Source organism: Mauremys reevesii, linkage group 22 (genome assembly GCF_016161935.1).
Source record: "Mauremys reevesii isolate NIE-2019 linkage group 22, ASM1616193v1, whole genome shotgun sequence".
Lineage (NCBI taxonomy): Eukaryota > Metazoa > Chordata > Testudines > Geoemydidae > Mauremys > Mauremys reevesii.
Window position 1 is genome coordinate 1133877 of NC_052644.1, and position 22278 is coordinate 1156154.

The 22278-nt window shown below is 64.6% G+C and overlaps 1 protein-coding gene across 3 annotated transcripts in view; it reads right to left on the bottom strand.

The window, feature by feature from the left end:
- Positions 1-22278, bottom strand: part of SPTBN4 (spectrin beta, non-erythrocytic 4) — a 68844-nt gene that overhangs the window by 43395 nt on the left and 3171 nt on the right. For all 3 annotated transcript variants that reach the window (XM_039510553.1, XM_039510552.1, XM_039510554.1), the window contains exons 2-11: positions 14636-14799; positions 13905-14056; positions 13258-13431; positions 12696-12787; positions 10539-10619; positions 9749-9864; positions 9069-9181; positions 5885-6072; positions 3578-3695; positions 1948-2106 (exon numbers count right to left, since the gene is read on the bottom strand). In XM_039510553.1, coding sequence (XP_039366487.1) covers positions 1948-2106; positions 3578-3695; positions 5885-6072; positions 9069-9181; positions 9749-9864; positions 10539-10619; positions 12696-12787; positions 13258-13431; positions 13905-14056; positions 14636-14783 — 1341 coding nt within the window. In that variant the 5' untranslated portion in view covers positions 14784-14799. The remainder of the gene's footprint in view (positions 1-1947; positions 2107-3577; positions 3696-5884; positions 6073-9068; positions 9182-9748; positions 9865-10538; positions 10620-12695; positions 12788-13257; positions 13432-13904; positions 14057-14635; positions 14800-22278) is intronic.

Sequence of the window (22278 nt, forward strand, 5' to 3'; positions counted from 1 at the left end):
AGAGCCCGGCACTCAGGACGGAAGAATCCCAGGCCCTGCTACAGGCTGGGGACCGAGCGGCCAGGCAGCAGTTCTGCAGAGAAGGACCTAGGGCAGGGGGAGGCAGCCTATGGCCCGGGTGCCGAAGGCGGCACGCGAGCTGATTTTCAGTGGCACTCGCACTGCCTGGGTCCTGGCCACCGGTCCGGGGGGCTCTGCATTTTAATTTAATTTTAAATGAAACTTCTTAAATGATTTAAAAACCTTGCTTACTTTCCATACAACAACAGTTCAGTGATATATTGTAGACTTATAGAAAGAGCCCTTCTAAAACCGTTAACATGTACGACTGGCCCGGGAACCCTTAAATCAGAGACTCGGCCCAGCACCTCTGAAAGGTGCCGACCCCTGACCTGGGGGTTACAGTGGATGAGAAGCTGGATAGGAGTCAGCAGTGGCCCTTGTTGCCAAGAAGGCTGTGACCTTAGGAGTGTGATAGAACATCTCACTGGACGGTGACAGGGCCCGAAAGAGTTAATTACCTCCCAGACCGACCTGGCCCAGGGCCCAACTCTAGAGACTAGTTAGGAAAATATGTAAATGAGCAGAGCTTTGAAATGCAAATGGCCATTGTTAGAGGGAGAAGGGGGCTGTGTGCTCAGGGCTGGATGGCAGCAAACAGGCCTTGGCTATTGCTAGAGCTTTGATTCACAGATCAAAGGGAATATTAACATTTATGATGATACTTGAGGGAAATAGTGTTTGTGTCTCTGTGTCTCTTTGCAGGTTGTGGTAACCTGCATCTGAACCGTGTAATGGATTAATTCCCCTGGGCTAATTGCCAGGCTGGTTGGGAGAAGGAGAGTTGAGCCGATTGTTTTCTCAGGCCAAAAGGCTGCTGGAAACGTGTAAGAACCTGGGACACGACCCTGCTGCATCTCAGATCTGCTTTGGGTTTCAAGAGAGGGAACCTTAAGCCACAAGGACTGAGATCCCCAGTCACCGACTGGAGTCACCTTGAATATGGACATTGGACTGTAACCTCTGGACTGTTTCTAAAAGGACTTTTGGCAGCTACAAGCTCATCTCTGCTGTGTCTGAACCTCAAGAATTGAATTCACGTCTGTCTGTAGATTGATCTTTTAACCAACTCTCTCTCTTTTCTTCTTTAATACATTTTAGCTTAGTTAATAAGAACTGGCTCTAAGCATGTATTGTGGGTAAGATCTAAGTTATAATTGGACCCGGGTGTGTGGCTGATCCTTTGGGATTGGAAGAACCTTTTCTTTTGTATGATGAGAGAAGATTTTCAGGAATCATCAGCATCTCTGCCAGGTGTGTCTGGCGGGAGGCCTGGGGCTGGCACTTGAAGGGAGCTGCGGGGTTTGGTCTCTGAGGAACCAGGGAGGTGCTACAGATGCTGTTCTGCACTGGCTGGTAAATCTCAGTATTGGAAGATCCACCAGCGTTTGGGGTTTGTCTGCCCCGGTCTGTTTGCAGTTCACCCTGATTGAGTGACCTCAGCGGGCTCCCATGGGCATATTGGGCTGTATAAGTAGGGGCATTGCCAGCACATTGAGGGATGTGATCATTCCCCTCTATTGGGCACTGGTGAGGCCTCATCTGGATACTGTTCTCAGTGGTGGCAGATGACAGAACAAGGAGCAATGGTCTCAAGTTGCAGTGGGGGAGGTCTAGGTTGGATATTAGGAAACACTATTTCCCTAGGAGGGTGGTGCAGCACTGGACTGGGTTCCCTAGGGAGGTGGGGGAATCTCCTTCCTTAGAGGTGTTTAAGGTCAGGCTTGACACAGCCCTGGCTGGGTGACTTAGTTGGGGTTGGTCCTGCTCTGAGCAGGGGGTTGGACTAGATCCCTCCTGGGGTCCCTTCCACCCGAGATTCTAGGATCGCCCGTGGGCCCTGGGGGGCTGGGTGGGAGGCCGGGGAGGAGCCGGCTGGGACCTCACCTGCGCCACCAGCCGCTGGTTCTCGCCGAGCCAGGCCTCCCGCATGCCGGCCTTGTGGTCGAAGCGCTGGGCCAGCAGCTCCAGCTTCTCCTGCCGGATGAGCTCCTTGTGCAGCGACACCTCCCGCTCGTGCTCCACCTTCTCCAGCCGGGTCCAGGCCTGGGGGCAGTGCGGGGCTCAGAGGGGCCGGGGCGGCGCTCCCTCGGGGGGCTGGGGGACGGGGCTGGGTCCTGGGGGGCAGCCAGGGCCGGGTTCTCCGCGCTCCGGGGACCTGGGCTGGGCCGGGGGCGGCTTGTGGGCACCGTCCTGCCCAGACCTCACGAGGGGCCCCGCTCCAGGGGACAGGCCCGTCCCCACTGGCAACGGACCCACAGGCCCCGAAGTCCCAGTGGACGCAGACAGGGCCTGGTGCAGGGCACCAGTGGGGGAGAGACCGCAGGGGGTGGGTCTGTTTGAACCCCCTGACCCCTCTGCATGGCCCATCCCCCGCCCGGCTCCCCCGTCCCCGCCATGGCTCCGCACCCCCCATAGCCTCCCCATGGCTCCCCCGTCCCCCCATGGCTCCCCCGTCCCCACATAACCCCCCATGGCTCCCCCGTCCCCCCCACGGCTCCTCACCCCATAGCCCCCATGGCTCCCCGTCCCCCATGGCTCCTCACCCCATAACCTCCCCATGGCTCCCCGTCCCCATGGCTCCTCACCCCATAGCCCCCATGGCTCCCCGTCCCCCATGGCTCCTCACCCCCATAGCCTCCCCATGGCTCCCCGTCCCCCATGGCTCCTCACCCCCATAACCTCCCCATGGCTCCCCGTCCCCATGGCTCCTCACCCCATAGCCTCCCATGGCTCCCCGTCCCCCATGGCTCCTCACCCCCATAACCTCCCCATGGCTCCCCGTCCCCATGGCTCCTCACCCCCATAACCTCCCCATGGCTCCCGTCCCCACGGCTCCTCACCCCATAGCCTCCCCATGGCTCCCGTCCCCCATGGCTCCTCACCCCATAACCTCCCCATGGCTCCCCGTCCCCATGGCTCCCCGTCCCCCATAACCCCCATGGCTCCCCGTCCCCACGGCTCCTCACCCCCATAACTCCCCATGGCTCCCCGTCCCCATGGCTCCCCGTCCCCACATAACCCCCATGGCTCCCCGTCCCCACGGCTCCTCACCCCCATAGCCTCCCCATGGCAACCCCGTCCCCATGGCTCCTCACCCCATAGCCTCCCCATGGCAACCCCGTCCCCATGACTCCTCACCCCCATAGCCTCCCCATGGCTCCCTGTCCCCATGGCTCCTCACCCCCATAACCCCATGGCTCCCCGTCCCCATGGCTCCTCGTCCCACATAACCCCATGGCTCCCCCGTCCCCATGGCTCCCATCCCCATAGCCCCCATGGCTCCCGTCCCCCATGGCTCCTCACCCCATAGCCTCCCCATGGCTCCCCGTCCCCATGGCTCCTCACCCCCATAACCCCATGGCTCCCCGTCCCCCATGGCTCCTCACCCCATAACCCCCATGGCTCCCCGTCCCCACGGCTCCTCACCCCATAGCCCCCATGGCTCCTCATCTCCCCATAGCCCCCACGGCTCCCGCACACTCCTCAGCTCCCTGCACAGCTCCCGCGGCTGCACCTTGTTGATGTCGGCGATGCCCCGGCCCTCGCTGGGCACGTAGAGTTTGCGGCGCTGGGCGCGCAGCTGGCTCTGGATGCTGAACAGCAGGACCTCCAGGTTCCCCTTCTCCTGGAACCTGCCGAGGGAGCTGGGCTGAGCCTCACGCCCCCATCGCTCCCCATCGCCCCCCATCGCCCCTCCCGGCCATCGCTCCCCCCCAGCGCCTCCCCCCCCCGCCATCGCCCCCCCGGCCATCGCCTCCCCCGCCGCCATCGCCCCCCTCCCCGGCCATCGCCCCCCTCCCCGGCCATCGCCCCGCCATCGCCTCCCGGCCATCGCCCCGCCATCGCCTCCCGGCCATCGCTCCCGCCATCGCCTCCCCATCGCCTCCCCGGCCATCGCTCCCGGCCACCGCCTCCCGGCCACGCCCCATCGCCTCCCCGGCCATCGCTCCTCCTGGCCATCGCCTCCCCATCGCCTCCCCCGGCCACCGCCCCATTGCCCCGGCCATCGCCTCCCGCCACCGCCTCCCCAGCCATCGCTCCCCCGGCCACTGCCTCCCCCGGCCATCGCTCCCGGCCATCGCCTCCGCCATCGCTCCCGCCACCGCCTCCCGGCCATCGCTCCCCGGCCACCGCCTCCCGGCCATCGCTCCCCTGGCCACCGCCTCCCGGCCACCGCCTCCCCCGGCCACCGCCTCCCTCCGCCATCGCCCCTCCCGGCCACCACCTCCCACCCGCCATCGCCCCTGCCCATTGCCTCCCACCTGCCATCCTCCCGGCCACCACCTCCCACCCGCCATCGCCCCGGCCACCACCTCCCCCGCCATCGCCCCCGCCCATCGCCTCCCGGCCACCGCCTCCCCGTCCATCGCCTCCCCGTCCATCGCCCCAGCCATCACCTCCCCGCCATCGCCCCTCCCGGCCACCACCTCCCCGGCCATCACCTCCCCTGCCATCGCCTCCCGGCCACCACCTCCCCTGCCATCGCCCCTCCCGGCCACCACCTCCCCTGCCATCACCCCGGCCACCGCCTCCCGCCATCGCCCCGCCATCGCCCCCGCCACCGCCCCGCCATCGCTCCCCGGCCACCGCCTCCCGGCCATCGCCTCCCGGCCACCACCTCCCCGCCCATTGCCTCCCCTGCCATCGCCCCGCCCATTGCCTCCCCTGCCATCGCTCCCCCGGCCATCACCTCCCCTGCCATCGCCTCCTGGCCACCGCCTCCCGGCCATCGCCTCCCACCCGCCATCGCCCCTGCCCATTGCCTCCCCTGCCATCGCTCCCCTGGCCACCACCTCCCACCCGCCATCGCCCCGGCCACCACCTCCCCGGCCACCACCTCCCCGCCCATTGCCTCCCGCCCATCATCGCCCCCTCCCGGCCACCACCTCCCCCGCCATCGCTCCCCGCCATCGCCCCGGCCATCGCCTCCCGGCCACCGCCTCCCGGCCATCACTCCCGGCCACCGCCTCCCGCCGGCCATCGCCCCTCCTGGCCACCACCTCCCCGGCCATCGCCCCGCCCATTGCCTCCCCCTTGCCATCGCCTCCCTTGCCATCGCCCCCGCCCATTGCCTCCCCGCCATCACTCCTCCTCGGCCACCGCCTCCCGGCCATCGCCCCCGGCCACCGCCTCCCCGGCCATCGCCTCCCGGCCACCACCTCCCCGGCCATCGCCTCCCCTGCCATCGCCCCGCCCATTGCCTCCCCTGCCATCGCTCCCGGCCATCGCCTCCCACCCACCATCGCCCCCGCCCATTGCCTCCCCGTCATCCCTCCTCCCGGCCACCACCTCCCGCCGGCCATCGCCCCGGCCATCGCCTCCCACCCTCGCCATCGCTCCCTCCGGCCATGGTCACCCCCCTCAGCCATTGCCAGAGCATCGCCCGGGACTCCGTGACACCCCGCCATCACTCCCCCGCCATGGTCACCCCCCACCATCGCACCGCCCGGCCATGATCAGAGCATCGACTGAGGACTCCATGACACCCCTCGGCATCGCTCCCCCAGCAATGGTCCCCCCAGCCATCAGCTTGTCACAGCCGGGCCCCCACCACCCTGGCCATGGCTGCACCCTTCCCAGCCCCCCCAAGGGCACTGAGTGGGACGGGCTCTTCCTGAGGGGGGCCAAGGGCACCTCGTGCCCGGACGCCCCAGGAAACTCTCAGCCCAAGGACTCCTGCAGCCGGCTGGGTACAGAGACTCCACTTCCAAACCCACGTCCACACCACAACTCCAGATTGGCTGCACCCGTTAGAACCTGGGGGGAACCGCCCCCCCGCCCGGCTCCCCCATCGCCCCGCGCGGCGCAGGCAGCCGCTCACTTGACCGGCTTCTCCAGGGTGCAGAAGGTGGTGAAGGCCTGGAGCTGCTGCTGCACCCCGGCCAGGGAGTTGGCGAACTTCTGGTTGCTGATGATGCCGACGGTGCGCTCGACCCACGCCAGCAGCTCGGCCGCCAGCAGCTCGTACCGCTCCATGAGCTTCTCGATCTCCACCGCCTGGTCCAGCACCTGTGGGGAGGGCAGGGCGAGGTCATCGCAGGAGTAAACGGGCCCAGCAGCGGGCACCGGGCGCCCCGTCTCTGCATCCTGGTGCGGCCAGGCGAGTCAGGGCGGGACGGTCCCTCGGCTCTCCTGGGCTGACGGTGCTTGAGAACAGTGCATGGAAAGGACTAGGCACGTCCCGCTGCACCCCTTTAATCGCACCCGCAGAGCCCGAGGGGGGATCTCGGTTCTCCCACCCCCTTCGCCGGAGCAGCCGGGCCCAAGCACTGCCTCTGCCTGCGGCTGCTAACCCTGGGTCTGTGCAGTGCCTGGCATAGCGGGACCCTGGGCTAGACTGGGTGCAACGGCAACACGAATTATAACAAAGTCAGCTTGTGGAACTCCTTACCTGAGGCGGTTGTGAAGGCTAGGACTATAACAATGTTTAAAAGGGGACTGGATAAATTCATGGTGGCTAAGTCCATAAATGGCTATTAGCCAGGATGGGTAAGAATGGTGTCCTTAGCCTCTGTTCGTCAGAGGATGGAGATGGATGGCAGGAGAGAGATCACTTGATCATTGCCTGTTAGGTTCACTCCCTCAGGGGCACCTGGCATTGGCCACTGTCGGTAGACAGATACTGGGCTAGATGGACCTTTGGTCTGACCCGGTACGGCCGTTCTTATGTTCTTAAAGCAAACACATTTCTAGAACCCTCATCAGCACTGCCCAGACCCCGGCCGAGATCAGGGCCCCGTCGCGCCGGGCGCCGCCCAGACCCCGGCTGAGATCAGGGCCCCGTCGGGCCGGGCGCCCCCAGACCCCAGCTGAGATCAGGGCCCCGTCGCGCCGGGCGCTGCACAGACACAGCTGAGATCAGGGCCCCAACAAACTCACAGACAAGACAGGCGGGGCGGGCTGGGGGTATTTCCCAATGTGCACGGTCCTGCTTTCCCTTCCCTTGTGAGTGGCTGAAGCTCCCTGTGAAAACCCACCAGGCCCCTCCACCCTCCTTGGAATCTCTCCATCCTTCACCCTCAGCTGCGGTGCCTATGAAACAGGACGACGTGCCTGGGTCTGCAGAGAGCCTGTTGCTGCGAGCCCCCTCTTGGATCTGACCCCCCCCAATCTGCTCTGACTGTGAGTGACACAGCGACACTGCCTGGGTCTGCAGGGAGCCTGCGCCCGTCGCTGGGTGGGGGGAGCTGCCCCGAGTGTGAGTGACGCTGCCTGGGTCTGCAGGGAGCCTGCGCCTGTCGCTGGGTGGGGGGAGCTGCCCTGAGTGTGAGTGACGCTGCCTGGGTCTGCAGGGAGCCTGCGCCCGTTGCTGGGTGGGGGGAGCTGCCCTGAGTGTGAGTGACGCTGCCTGGGTCTGCAGGGAGCCTGAGCCCGTCGCTGGGTGGGGGGAGCTGCCCCGAGTGTGAGTGACGTTGCCTGGGTCTGCAGGGAGCCTGAGCCCGTCGCTGGGTGGGGGGAGCTGCCCCGAGTGTGAGTGACGCTGCCTGGGTCTGCAGGGAGCCTGAGCCCATCGCTGGGTGGGGGGAGCTGCCCCGAGTGTGAGTGACGCTGCCTGGGTCTGCAGGGAGCCTGAGCCCGTCGCTGGGTGGGGGGAGCTGCCCCGAGTGTGAGTGACGCTGCCTGGGTCTGCAGGGAGCCTGCGCCCGTCGCTGGGTGGGGGGAGCTGCCCTGAACATGGCTGGCAGATCTGGGGACAGGCCCGGTCTCCTGCGGCACAGCCCACTGGCCACGCTGCCGCTCTGGGAGTGGCCGCTGTACGGAGGGATCCGCTGGCCACCCGGGACTAGAGGCACCAGGCGCTGGCTTCCCCGGCCCCCCTGCTGCAGTTCAGACAGCCCGGGCGCGGTGTGGTGCCCCCGCCAGCGTCTCTCCGCAGCCTCACGGTCCTTTGCCATGGCAGCCCCGCGCAGGGGCAGCTCGAGCCTGGGGCTGATGCCGATGCTGCGGAGGGACGGCTCAGGTGGGCGTAGAGGAGCAGCTGGCAGGACCCAGCTGTCAGCAGCGATCTCGTCAGCAAGGCGCCTGGGGGGAGTGGGGGGGACACGCGAGTGCTGCTCCCAGGCGCCCGGCCACGGAGCAGCTGGCGCTTCCCTGGGCAGCACCCCGAGAGCGCCCCCCGCTGCCCACCACGAACCGAAGCAAACGCTGCTGCCTCAGGAGCTGTGCCCCCCTGGCTCACCCCTCAGCTTCGCTGGGCCAGCCACCAGAGCTCTTCCGGGGTCAGCTCGGACCCCCCGTTACACCCTCGCCAGGTACAACCAGCCCCACCTTGGGACCCTGCCCCCTGCACAGTCATTGGACTCATTTCACACTCGCTTTGCACTAGTGTAAATGGCTGCACGAGGGGAGCTGGGCCCATTCCGGGCACCGGCAGCTCCTGGGTAGGCTTGGGGTCAAACCAAAGAAACTCAGCGGAAGGGAGCGTGGGGGCAGATGGGGGCACAGGAAACGGAAACTCCGAGTCTCCAGGCTCCAGGGGTCATGTGACTACATCAGAGCTCAGCTGCCAGAAGTCGTCCAATCAAAGATGCGACCCCACCCACCTTGTCGCTTTTAAAAACCAGCAGGTTTCCAGCTCACAGGCGGGAAGAAAAGCTCAAAACGTGACCCAAGTGTGAGCAACACAGCGACACTGCCAGAGTCTGCTGAGAGCCTGAGCCCATCGCTCCGACGATTGCAAACTGTCCCCTCCATCGCAACGTGCTGTCAACTCCCAGCCCCACTGCCCCGGGACACGGCAGGGCCCCAATCTCGGGTCTGCGCAGCGCCCGGCACAGGAGGGGGTCCCAATCTCAGCCGTCTCTACACCCTGCCACGGTGCACCAGGAGCCGCACACGGCCGTACCACTGTGCCAAACCAAGGGCGTTATTGCAGATTAGGGACTGGCCGACGAGGAATCGTGGTCCTCCTGCAAACGGGTCGGCGCCCTCGGTGGTCCCCCAGCAGGACCCATAAGTAACCGGCGAGCCCAGCGCCCCCTGGCAGCCACCCCCAAGGCACCCACCTTCCCAATCCTCTTCCCCTCCACCGCGAGGGCCTTCATTTTGGAGAAGTAGTGGTAGAAAGAGACCACGTAGGTGATGATGGACTTCTCGTCCGGGCTCTCCATGTTCACGTCTGCCGGGGGAGGGACGGCACCGCTCAGCAGAGACGTCAGATCCGCCGGCCAAGCAGCCGATATCAGCGCGAGGGACTTAGCTGGCGCCTGTTCCTGCAGCGCCGAGCACCTTGCCACCTGGATCATATTTACCCCCCAGCCCCCAGGGAGGCCAGGCCAGGCCAGTCTCCCTGGGTCACAGGTGGGGAACCGAGGCCCCAGGAGGCCACGTTACTATTATTATTAGGTGTATAATGGGCGCGCCCAAGTGTCCCAGCCATGCACCTGGTCCCCAGCGCGCTCGGTGCTGTACAGACACGCCCCCTTCACCCAGCGAGCCCCCAGTCTGCGTGTAAGACAAGTGACAACAGGCCGACGGGAGCACAGGGCACGACCCAGCGATACCAGCCAGCATGGAGAGTGGGGCTCTCAGCCTCCCGGCACCGGCTGCTGTAGGGCTCAGAGTGTGACCAGACCCAGGGCAGAGGGGAAGGGACTTGGCCATGGGCACTCAGCCGGTCAGGGGTCTCCGAGCCCCCACGGCTGTTCCACCCCAGAGGTGGCTGCACCGGGAGACGTGGAGTTACCTTCCGGGTCCAGCAGCTTGGTCAGGCCCAGCTGCTGCTCGGCCACGCTGAAGGCCTGTTGCAGGTTGTAAGTGGCGTTGGATTTGGTGAGTTTGCTGAAGTCGATGATCTCTGGCCTGGGAATTCAACACAACACATGAGAGACCTTCGGTGGGACGTGCGGGGCAGCGGGACGGGCCCCCGACTTAAAGCCATCTATCCTAACCCCCACCCCCGCTCCAACCACCAGACCCCCCCTCCCCTCCCCTCCCAGAGCTGGGGATAGAACCCAGGAGTCCTGGCTCCCAGCCCCCAACCACTAGCCCCCACTCCCCTCGCAGAGCTGGGGATAGAACCCAGGAGTCCTGGCTCCCAGCCCCCCCACCCCCAAACCACTAGCCCCCACTCCCCTCGCAGAGCTGGGGATTGAACCCAGGAGTCCTGGCTCCCAGCCCCCCCACTCTAACCACAAGACCCCCCTGCCCTCCCAGAGCTGGGGATAGAACCCAGGAGTCCTGGCTCCCAGCCCCCCCCCCAACCACTAGCCCCCCCCTCCCCTCCCAGAGCTGGGGATTGAACCCAGGAGTCCTGGCTCCCAGCCCCCCCACTCTAACCACCAGCCCCCCCTGCCCTCCCAGAGCCAGGAACTCTTCAGTCCATTGCCCTGATGTATTCCAGAAAATCAGACCCTGGCTGGGAAGCTGCCAGCACATCAGAAACAATCCAAAAGCCCTTTGAATCCAGCCCCCGGGGGGGGGAGCGGGGAGCGCCCAGCCCCCCACCGCCCGGAAGGAGGCAGCCGCCCGCACACCTGTGCCGGTGGATCAGGGCGTTGAAGGCCAGCCCGTCTCTCCAGCTGGTGGTGAAGTTCTGGATATTCACTTCCGGGTACCTGGAGTGGGGTCCGAAACGGGGGCAGGGAACGAGTCAACCAGGCGCAGACCGACCACCCGACCGACCCATCCCACCCCGGCTCTGCTCGGGGATCAGACTCACAGCAACCTCGGGACAGCCTGGGCCAATCAGAGCCATCTTCCATCTAGCCCGGGATCCCGGCGCCGGCTGCACCGGGGGGATTCGGCCCGGGATCCTGGCACCGGCTGCACCGGGGGAATTCGGCCTGGGATCCCGGCGCCGGCTGCACCGGGGGGATTCGGCCCGGGATCCTGGCACTGGCTGCACCGGGGGGATTCGGCCCGGGATCCTGGCACTGGCTGCACCGGGGGAATTCGGCCTGGGATCCCGGCGCCGGCTGCACCGGGGGGATTCGGCCCGGGATCCTGGCACCGGCTGCACCGGGGGGATTCAGCCTGGGATCCCGGCGCCGACTGCACCGGGGGGATTCGGCCCGGGATCCCGGCGCCGGCTGCACCGGGGGGATTCGGCCCGATCCCGTGCCGCTGCACCGGGGATTCGCCCGGATCCTGGCACTGGCTGCACCGGGGGGATTCGGCCTGGGATCCCGGCACCGGCTGCACCGGGGGGATTCGGCCTGGGATCCCGGCGCCGGCTGCACCGGGGGGATTCGGCCTGGGATCCCGGCGCCGGCTGCACCGGGGGGATTCGGCCCGGGATCCCGGCACCCGTGTGGAGGCTGATTTGGGTTTAAGAGCTGAGCCCTGTTCCAGACCCAGAACCGGCCCCAAACCAAAATCCAACCATCTGCCCAGGGTTAAACTCGCGCCTTGGTGCAAGCGACCCAGCTGTGCACCCGGAGAATGCCTGTCCCTACACCCGCCTGGTCCCTACACCTGCCCAGTCCCTACACCCAGTCCCTACACCCGCCTGGTCCCTACGCCTGCCCGGTCCCTACACCCGGTCCCTATGCCCAGTCCCTACGCCTGCCCGGTCCCTATGCCCAGTCCCTACACCCACCCAGTCCCAACGGGAATGTGCTGGCTGTGTTCTGTGAGTGCTGAGTGGGGAGTATTGACCGGGGAAGGTGGCAGGGGAGCTGTGCTGGGACGGCCTTGGGGAAGGGAGGTACCTGAGCATGTAACCTGAGACCCCAGGAGGAGGGTTGGAGGCCAGGTGACATGTCTGCCTGGGACACTGGACAAAGGACACAAAGGCCGGGGGAGGAGCCGGGGGGAGAGGCCAGGGGGAGTTTCAGTTTGGAGCTGGCTGGGAAATGGAGAGGGGCCTGACGGGGCTTGTGCTTCCCAACGGGGCTGTGGCCTCCCTGGGCCCCCAGATGGACCTAACTAAAGGGGGTCCCATTGTCTGTACCGGCAAGACCTGTGTTGGACTGTGTTCCTGCCGTCCAAATAAACGTTCTGCTTTACTGGCTGGCTGAGAGTCACGTCTGACTGCGCAGGGGGGGGGCAGGACCCTGTGGCCCCCCAGGACCCCGCCTGGGGGGACTCGCTGGGGGAAGCGCACGGAGGGGCAGAGGATGCTGAATGCTCCCAGGAGAGACCCAGGAGGTGAAGCCGGGGGAGCTTCTTGCCCTGCAGACAGGCTGCTCCGAGGGAGAGGAGGCTCCCAGAGTCCTGCCTGGCTTGGTGGGGAGCAGCTCCAGAGCAGCGCCCGGGGACTCTGTGACACTACGCCCGCCCAGTCCCTACACCCTCCCGGTCCCTACGCCTGGTTCCTCTGCCTGCCCCGTCCCTAGGCCCACCCGGTCCCTATTCCTGCCCAGAGAATGCCCGGTCCCTACGCCCGCCCAGTCCCTACACCCTCCCGGTCCCTACGCCCTGTCCCTACGCCCGCCCGGTCCTTATACCCACCCAGAGAACACCCGGTCCCTATGCCCGCCCAGTCCCTACGCACGCTGATCTAGGGACCAGCAGGCAGAACCCACCCTGCCAGGAAGCAAAGCGAGGCCCGCGGCACAGCTCAGGACCGTGCCAGGAGGGAAGTGAGGAGTCAAAGCCCAGGGCCTGTCACATGCCCCAGGAGGGACGCCCCCCACAAAGGCCAGCTGGGAGCCATGGGGGCACCCAGGCAGCTCCAGAGCCCCCCTCACCCTGCCGTCTTCATCTGGCACCAGAGCAGCAGCGCGTCCTTGGCCGAGCGGGTCTCCCTGTTGTCTTCCGTCTCAATTTTAATCACCTGGATCTGGGCGAGGGGGGAGGATGATTGACACGCGCCACGGAAACGCTCAGCCCTCCCCCGCCGGACACCTGGGTTCCACTGGCCACTCCCCTCCCCCTGCCCCTCAAGTCCTGCTGGGACAGCGCCCTGGGAGAACGGAGTGAGCTGCACCTGCTCTGCTCCGGCCCCCGGCCTGGGGGGGGCTCTGCGTGGGGTCAGCGGGTGTGGCTGGGCGGGGGCGGGGCTTTGTGATGCAGCCACCTCTGGGGGGGACGGCAGTGGCTGTGTAACAGGCAGGGAGAGGCAGAGCGGAGTCGCCTGCCGTGGGGCGGGGCCGTCCCAAGGATCTGTCACTACCCCACGGCACCCGGCGCCGCCCTTACGCTCCTGGGCCGCGGCTCTCAGCACTGCTGGTAGGCAGAGCACCCCCGTCGACCCCCCACCCCGCTGCCCCTAGTGCCCCCCCAGGCACCGGCCTCGCCAGCCCCTCGCACCTGGAACCGCAGGATGATGGTCCAGATGAGCCCCAGCGTCAGGCGGTGGTTCCCGTCCACGATGTCGTGGGAGCCGACGTTCTCCAGGTGCACCCGCTGCTCCTTCAGGAACTGCAGGGCTTTGTCCACGTTCTCCAGCGAGTGGATCCGCATGCGCCCGCGCGTCGGCTTGGGCTGGGGGCGAAGGGGAGGGCTCTGAGCACTGCCCCTCTCCCCGGGGCCCCCAGGAGAGCTCGCAGCTAGTGCCCCATCCTCGCCCTGAGCCACCAGCCAGGCCTGGCCCCACCCGTGCGCGGCACAGCCGGAGCTGGACACCGGGACAGCCCGGTGACGGGGCCGGAGAGAGGGACCGGGAGGAGCCCCGGCAGACAGACAGACAGACAGACGGGGGGCTATCTATGGGGACGGACGGACGGACAGACAGGAGCCGTGTCCACCCCAGATCCCCTTCACAGAACCACCCCCCAACCCCACCCTCTGCTGCTGACTCCGGGAGGCTGTTTCTCTGTCCGCACCGGCTCGGGACACCGTGCCAGTGTCCTGCCATCCCGGCTGTGCCCTGCATCCCGCCGGGGCACCCTAGCGCAGACTCTGACGGGGCAGCCCCCAGGGGCCCCGTAGCACCGGGCTGGCCCAGGCGTTCTCACCAGCTGCTCCCCGGACAGCACCTCCAGCAGCTTGGTCAGCACGTAGCCGTCGCGGAGGTCGGCGTAGAGGTCGCTGATGCGGCAGGACACCCGGGCCAGGTGCGAATTCACCCACTTGGTGAAGGTTTTCTTCTGCACGGCCTCGCGCTCATCTGCCGGGGTCAAACGCAGCACGGTCACTGCCCTGCCCACGCCCAGCCACGTGTGCAGGGCCCCCACGGCACCCCCTGCTCTAACCAACACAGTGCACTGCCCTGCCAGTGCCAGGAGTCCTGGCTCCACCCCCGGCTCTAACCACCAGACCCCACTCCCCTCCCGGAGCCAGGATAGAACCCAGGAGCCCTGGCTCCACCCCCAGCTCTAACCACCAGACCCCACTCCCCCCCCGGAGCCAGGATAGAACCCAGGAGCCCTGGCTCCACCCCCCAGCTCTACCCACTAGCCCCCACTCCCCTCCCGGAGCCAGGATAGAACCCAGGAGCCCTGGCTCCACCCCCGGCTCTAACCACTAGACCCCACTCCCCTCCCAGAGCTGGGGAGAGAACCCAGGAGTCCTGGCTCCCAGCCCCCCCGCTCTAACCACTAGACCCCACTCCCCTCCCAGAGCTGGGGAGAGAACCCAGGAGTCCTGGCTCCCAGCCCCCTGCGCTAACCCACCCGACCCCACGCCCCCTCCCCCCCCCAGCCGGGGAGAACCCAGGCGTCCTGGCCCCCAGCCCCCTGCGACGCACCGGCGAGTGCTTTGATGCGGGAGCACTCGAACAGCTTGGCGGTGGCCGTGGTGTCATCCCAGGCCTGGTTGTCCGTGTTCTCCCAGCGGGTGTTGTTGTTCTGCAGCTGCACCTCCATGTTATCCAGCTCGGCTGCTCCGTTGGCCATCGGGGAGTTTAACGTCTACCAGAAACGACAGCAGGTGACAGGCTGTGGGCCGGGGTTCGCGGAGACCCTGCTCCAGCCGGCAGCCCCAGGAACCTCCTGCTGGATCGGGGCCTGGCAGCCGGCCTGGCTGCTCTTTTCTAAGCAGCGCGAACAGTGCCAAGCACTTTCCAGCAACCAGAGCACGCCAGTTACTGGTGCACGTACGATGCCACACGCTCAACATTCCTGCACGCCTGCCCCTGCCCCCGCCCAGGAACGGGTCTCACACGCCAGCCGATCACTCAGCGTGCAACTGACAATGCACCAAATGTGTGCACGAGGGCTCAGCACAGGGTAAGCTGCACGCACGATTCACTGCCAACGTGCAGTCCGTGTATGCCGTGCCTGGGCACGCCAGGGACAGAACTGGCACCTGCCGCACCCCAGCTTCTGCCCACGTACCTGCCATCCCGTGTGTCTAAACATCACACACACGTGATTGCAGCGTGCAAAGCGGCGCCCTCAATCGCCTGTGCGGACAGCGCTGCTGCTCACACTCGTGTGTTCACACGCACGGAGCCCTGGGGGGGAAGCAGGCTCTGTGCTGCACACGCACGGCCCAGCACACACAGGCCTCTGCTAGCTTGCCAAGGCTTTGCACACGTGCGAGTCACCCAGACGACGCTGCCCACGCTGAGCAGTGAATTCTCAGGGCAGGGACTGTCTGTCCGCTGGGCCTGGCCAGCCCCCGGCACAAGGGATTCCTGAGCCCACCGGGGCTTTGGGGCCTGCCACGGCCCTAACGGTTCAGCATAACCCTGAGGAACCGACCATCTCCCCAGCACGGAGCCAAAACGCCGCACGCAGAGGCCAAAAGCCCGGAGGAGACTTCAAGGGCCGCTGTCGAGAGCCGCTGCACGAGGAATCGGTACAGAGCTGTGCACGGCCGGGATCACCGGCTCGTCCCTCCGAGCGGGGGCTGCGCCAATCCCTGCGCAGCTCTCGGCCCGAGCGGGGCCTGGTGCGGGACGCACGCTCCTGACGCGCTCGTTACCTCGCTGGCGTTACACAGCAGCCAAGGCAGGGGGGATTTGCCCAGCAGATGCCGACTTGCCAAGAAGGCAAGAGAGATTATCCGGCAGGGTGCACAACAGGGCTGCAGGGGGTGGGGTGGCCGCTGGGAGCCAGGATTCCTGGGTTCTATCCCAGCTCTGCCGTGGGGGCAAATCACTTCTCCTCCCGCCCTCCGTCAATTTAGACTGGACACTCTTCCGGGCAGGGGCTGTGCAGCACCTGGCACAACGGGTCGTAATACACCTAAAATCTGTGCCTGTCCCTTCGGGCTCTGCTTCCCCACGTCTCTGTGCAAAAGCCGACAGTGTCCCTCTCCCTTTGCACTGGTGCGATGGCAGCGCACGGGGCTGGGCAACGAGGACTCAGCCCCCAGGGCTTCGCTGCACACAATGAATCGATAAATGCACAGTCCAGACGCCTGACAGCGACCAATGGCAACACCCGCCCGTCACACCACGCAGCTCCCAGCAGGCTTTGCAAACAGCCCTTACGGCCCGCTCAGGCTAATAGATTTTAAGCCCATATTGCCTTTATGATCTACGTTGCCTTCTGACATCAGAGAGTCGCCCAGAGATCCTGCACCCAGCCCAGCACGTGGGAAGGAAGAGATTCCACCGACGTGTCTCATGCTGCGTTACCAGCTCGCCCGGTTCGCCTCCCGCTCTCCAGCCCATCTCGGAGCTACAAGCGAACGAGGGACGGGACCCGTTGGGCCGTTGCACTCCATATGCTTGATGCAAATATGCTTGGAGCGTGAATGTAACGTAACTGGAATATGCTTCATGCAAAAGGTCTCTTGCATGGGATCATTACAAAGCTTCTAATCTCCTGTTTGTATGAACGGACCATCCTTGTATCTAACACTAGAAATATGAAGTTAACTCTAAGGTCCTATTGTAATTGTGCAAAGTGTGGCCCATTAATGGTGGTTTAGAATCTTGATGGCACCCACTGACTAGGACAATTGGTTGTAGATGATTTATTTACCTGCAAGCCTTCTTGTGGCCATGGGGGCCAGCCTGTGGGTCATGAAGAATGAGGTCTTACAGTGACATGTGACCATGTCACCTAATACTGGAATTCACCTTAAACCTGGTGCTTTTCCATTCAGAAGGGGGGTGGGAACCCAGAGAGACAAAGGTTTCACATCTTGGGCCAAAGCTATAACAGGGGGCCAGTCATGAGAAATCCCCTAATTACCACCTGAGCTGCACCGGGGAAAGGATCGGGCCCAGACTAGGAAGGAGTCTAGTCTGTGAAAGAAGCTGATTGGAACATCTCTGAGGGGGAGATTTACCTGTATTCAGTTTCTTAAATATATTAGGCTTAGACTTGCGTGTTTTGTTTTATTTTGCTTGGTAACTTACTTTGTTCTGTCTGGTTTCAGAGTAGCAGCCATGTTAGTCTGTATCCGCAAAAAGAACAGAAGTACTTGTGGCACCTTAGAGACTAACAGATTTATTTCAGCCTGAGCTTTCGTGAGCTACAGCCCACTTCTGCGGATGCACGGAATGGAACACACAGACAGGAGATATTTATACATACAGAGAACATGACAAGGTGTTAGGTAGGTATAAATACCTCCTGTCTGCGTGTTCCATTCCGTGCATCCGCAGAAGTGGGCTGTAGCTCACGAAAGCTCAGGCTGAAATAAATCTGTTAGTCTCTAAGGTGCCACAAGTCCTCCTGTTCTTTTTGTTCTGTCTGTTATTACTTGGAACCACTTGAATCCTACTTTTTATACTTCATAAAATCACTTTTGTTTATTGATAAACCCAGAATAAGTGATTAATACCTGGGGGAGCAAACAGCTGTGCATATCACTCTACCAGTGTTATAGAAGGCGGACAGTTTATGAGTTTACGCTGTATAAGCTTTATACAGAGTAAACCAGATTTATTTGAGGTTTGGATTGCATTGGGAGCTGGATGCTGGAGATAGGAAACCTGCTGAGCAATATTGGTTAAAGTCTGCAGCTTTGGCGGTGTGGTTCAGACCCTGGGTCTGGGCTGCAGCAGGCTGGCGTGTCTGGCTCAACCAGGCAGGGTTCTGGAGTCCCAGGCTGGCAGGGAAAACCAGCTCAGAGGTAGTTTCAGCACGTCAGGTGACAGTCCCAAGGGGGCCTGTGTGACCGAACCCGTCACTCCCGTCACGCTGCACATCAAGTTCCCCTGTCCCCGATCCGGGCTCCTCCAGTGTGGAAGCCGGCGGGGGAGCCGCATTGTCCGCACAGTAACTCTTCCAGGCCCCAGGGGCTCCCAGTGCAGCCAGGCCATGCGGGGCGGCCCCCGGGCATGGCTACAGGGCTCCATTTCCCCACGACAGGGCCTGAGAACAGCAATGGGGGGTCAGGCTCCTGTCACTTGCCCCCTCCACCTGGAAACCGGAGCCACTGACACCCGCTGCGACGAGGAGCCGGAGGGTCAGTTATGGGGTTGGGAACGTCTGCAGCGATACGCAGAGGTGAGCAAATAACTGAACTTTCCGTTTGGTGGCTCAGCTGGAAAATCTGGACAGAAAAATCGTTCCCGGCCAACTCGAAATGACAATTATTGGTTTTAGACTTGGAGAAATGAGAAAACCCCAAATATTTCAACGGGGATCCAACGAAACGTTTCGTTTTCTGGGGTTTTCTTCCCTCTTCTTTGTGCAGCTCGTTTTTACAGGACAGCTCCACTGCCCCGGGAAAAGTCAACGTGTGTCCTCTGGCCACCAGGAGTCGCTGCATTTGCCCTGGATTAGCGCCTAGTTCGACCAAGAAATGCAGATTGTGGCAAATAAACGGCTCCCCCGGCCCCTCTCCCCGCTGCAGGGCGGAGGCTCGCGGAGCGGCGCTGGAAAGCTGCGGGCTGTTTGAACGACTCCCTCGCCGGACGAGCCTCACTAGGGCGAGCTCGTGTTTCCGCCCCATGCGGGCGTCTGGGCGCCTGGCGAGCTGGGCACAAACCATCGCACACAGACGCGTGCCCCCAGCCCTGGTCGGCAGCAACGCGTGGGCTCTTCTCCGTCACACACACCGGGGAGCGAGAACCCCGGTGATCGGCAAAGGACTGGGGGGGGGGGGGATATTCCAGCTTCGCTTGCCCAGCTTTGCAGCACTTTACCCAGGAGGCGGGTGCCTTCCTCTGCCAAGGAAAGGGGCGTTTCCTGGGCCCTGAAGGAGACGAACCAGAAGTTCTGAGAGGGCTTTGCTGACCCCTACAAAGGGGGCAGTAGAGACGGCAAAGGCTGCAGCTATTGTGTATAATTATCTGGGTTACAGCAGCGCATGCAGGTTCCACCTGAGAACAGGGGCCCGTCGGGCCAGGCGCTGCGCAGACCCCGACCGAGATGGCGAGGTGCCAGGAGTGATGGATAGATCAACAGAGCATCAGGTAGTGCTCCCCCCCAGGGGGCCTGCAGGGATTGTTACCCCCACTGGACAGGCAGGGGAAACTGAGGCACCGGGACGGGACTTGTGCATGAACCTGGGCTCCCAGCCTTCCCACTGGCTCTAACCCACTAGGCCCTACTCTCCTCCCTGAGTCAGAAATAGAACCCAGGAGTCCTGGCTCCCAGCCCCCCCCCTCCAACCACTAGCTCCCAAGCCCCCCAGAGCTGGGGACAGAACTCGCTCTTGGAGCAGGTCTGTTAGAACAGCCCCTCCGGGTTTTGCCAGTGCTGGCGAATCCCCCCCCCCGCCCCCCGGGAATTGTTCCCCTGGTTATTTGACGTCTCATTTCCAGCCTGGATGTGTCCAGCTTCAGCGTCCAGCCAGCGGCTGGTCCGACCTCCCTCTGCGAGCCTGACGAGCCCGCCAGGAAACGTGTTCCCCTGTGGGCAGCGCCAGGCTGGGACCCAGGCACCCCTGAACCGTCCCTGTGCTCAGCTAAGCAGCCGGAGCTCCCGCCGTCTGTCCCCCCAGGAGCTTTCCAACCCGTCGGTCGTTCTCCTGGCCCCCCCAATTGACCAGCGGGCCCCAGAACCGGCCCCAGGCTCCCAGCAGGGGGAATCACCTCTCTGCTCCTGCGGGAGAGTCCCCCTGTTCCGGGGCCTCGTGCTGGGCGTTTCTGGGGGGCAGAGCTCCCCCCACCCCAGTGCCCCAGCTCCCTCCATGGGGTTCGGGGGGGCGCGGGGGCAGCTGTGCCAGGGAGACGTGTGAGGGGCTCTCTTCTGCGTCTCGCTGTGCACCCCCCTGTGCTCCAGCCCCCCCACTCCCCCTCGCTGATGGCTTCCTCCCCCGGAAGGGGCGCCCGGGCACTGGCACGAGGCCAGGCTGAACCCCCGCCAGTGCCTCCGCCAGCAGCACGAGAGCGCAGCGTGTCCGCCCTCAGGGGAGGTACCAGCACCAGCTCTCCGGGCCGGGCCAGAGGGCAGGCAGGCAGGGGGGCTGACAGAGCCCTGCGTGGTTAAGAGGAGGGGGCTCCCCGGCGGGCTGGGGGAAGGGTCCTGGATCCCACCCTTCGGCCGCCCCGGCGGTGGCTGCTGACGCGCAGACCCGGGCGCTCTCAGCAGGGCAGGATCGGTCCCACTGTGCAGATCGGCAGCGACAGGCGCTCAGCGGCGGCAGGATAAAGCGCCAGGGGGCCGGAGCGGGCGGGGGGGGGGGCGTTTGTCTAACCCAGCGACGGAGCTGGGAACGTGCACAGGGAGGCACAAAGGGCATCGCGCCAACTCCCAGGCTGGTCGCCTCCTTGGGCAGACACCCAGCCTCGGCAACCCACGCTCGACTGCTGCCCCACTCCCACCCCAGCACCCTGCCCCTGCCCCGCTCCCAACCCGCCCCCCACCCTGTGCACAGACGGATCCTGCGCCGTCACTGTGCTGCAGGGACCCCCGAAGGCAGCAGAGCTGCACAGGGCCGGGCTCAAAACGCCAGCTGGGATTCTAGAGCAGCCCAGCTCTGCCCCGGGTGGCGACGGGCAAGTCCCTGCGTCTCTCTGGGGCTCAGCTGCCCAATCTGTAATATGGGGACAGGGAGCCTCTCATCTGCTCAGACCGGGAGCTCCTGGGAGCAGGCGCTGGGTCTCACTCTGGGTCTGTGCAGCACACGCGGGGCCCTGATCTCGGCCGGGGTCTGGGCAGCGCCCGGCGCGACGGGGCCCTGATCTCGGTCAGGGTCTGGGCGGCGCCCGGCCCGACGGGCCCGATCTCGGCCGGGTCTGGGCGGCGCCAGGCCCGACGGGGCCCGATCTCGCCGGGTCTGGGCGGCGCCCGGCCCGACGGGGCCCTGAACTCGGCCGGGTCTGGGCGGCGCCCGGCCCGACGGGCCCTGATCTCGGCCGGGGTCTGGGCGGCGCCTGGCACAGTGGGGACCTGATCTCGGCCGGGGTCTGTGCAGCACATGCGGGGCCCTGATCTCAGCTGGGGTCTGGGCAGCGCCCGGCCCGACGGGGCCCTGATCTCGGCCGGGGTCTGTGCAGCGCCCGGCCCAATGGCGCCCTGATCTCGGCTGGGGTCTGGGCAGCGCCCGGCGCGACGGGGCCCTGATCTCAGCTGGGTCTGTGCAGCGCCCGGCCCGATGGGGCCCTGATCTCGGCCGGGGTCTGGGCAGCGCCCGGCCCGACGGGGCCCTGATCTCGGCCGGGGTCTGGGCGGCGCCCGGCCCGACGGGGCCCTGATCTCGGCTGGGGTCTGGGCGGCGCCCGGCCCGACGGGGCCCTGATCTCGGCCGGGGTCTGGGCAGTGCCTGGCCCGACGGGGCCCTGATCTCGGCCGGGGTCTGGGCGGCGCCCAGGGCTGCTTAAGGTGTTTTGGCCACTTTCTGCCACTTTTACTCCCAGGGGACAGATGCTGGTTTCCCATGCGCCTGTTCTCCACTCCCCAGTCTATTCTGTCTTCCCTGCCCGGCAGCTCTTTGGGGGCAGGTTTCTTTTCCCCCTTGGTGTCCCGGTAAAGGCCCTGGTGAGATGAGTGTGACGGTTCGGTCACAGAAATCCCCTTGGGACTGTCACCTGACGTGCTGGAATTGCCTCTGAGCCCATTTTCCCTGCCAGCCTGGGACTCCAGAACCCGCCTGGTTGAGCCAGACACGCCAGCCTGCTGCAGCCCAGACCCAGGTCTGGCCCACACCCCCCACAAGCTGCAGAGTTTAACCAAAAACTGCTCAGCAGGTCACCTATCTCCAGCACCCAGACACCCAGCTCCCAACGGGGTCCAAACCCCAAATGAATCCGTTTTACTCGGTATAAAGCTTAGACAGGGTGAACTCAGAAACTGTCCGGTCTCTGTATCACTGGTAGAGACACACACAGCTGTTTGCTCCCCCAGGTATCAGTCACTTGCTCTGGGTTAATTAATAAACAAAAGTGATTTTATGAAGTATAAACAGTAGAGTTAAGTGGTTCCAAGTAACAGACAGAACAAAGTAAGTTACCAGCAAAATAAAGCAAAACACGCAAGTCTGAGCCTAATACGTAAAGAAACTGAATCCAGGTAAATCTCCCCCTCAGAGATGCTCCAA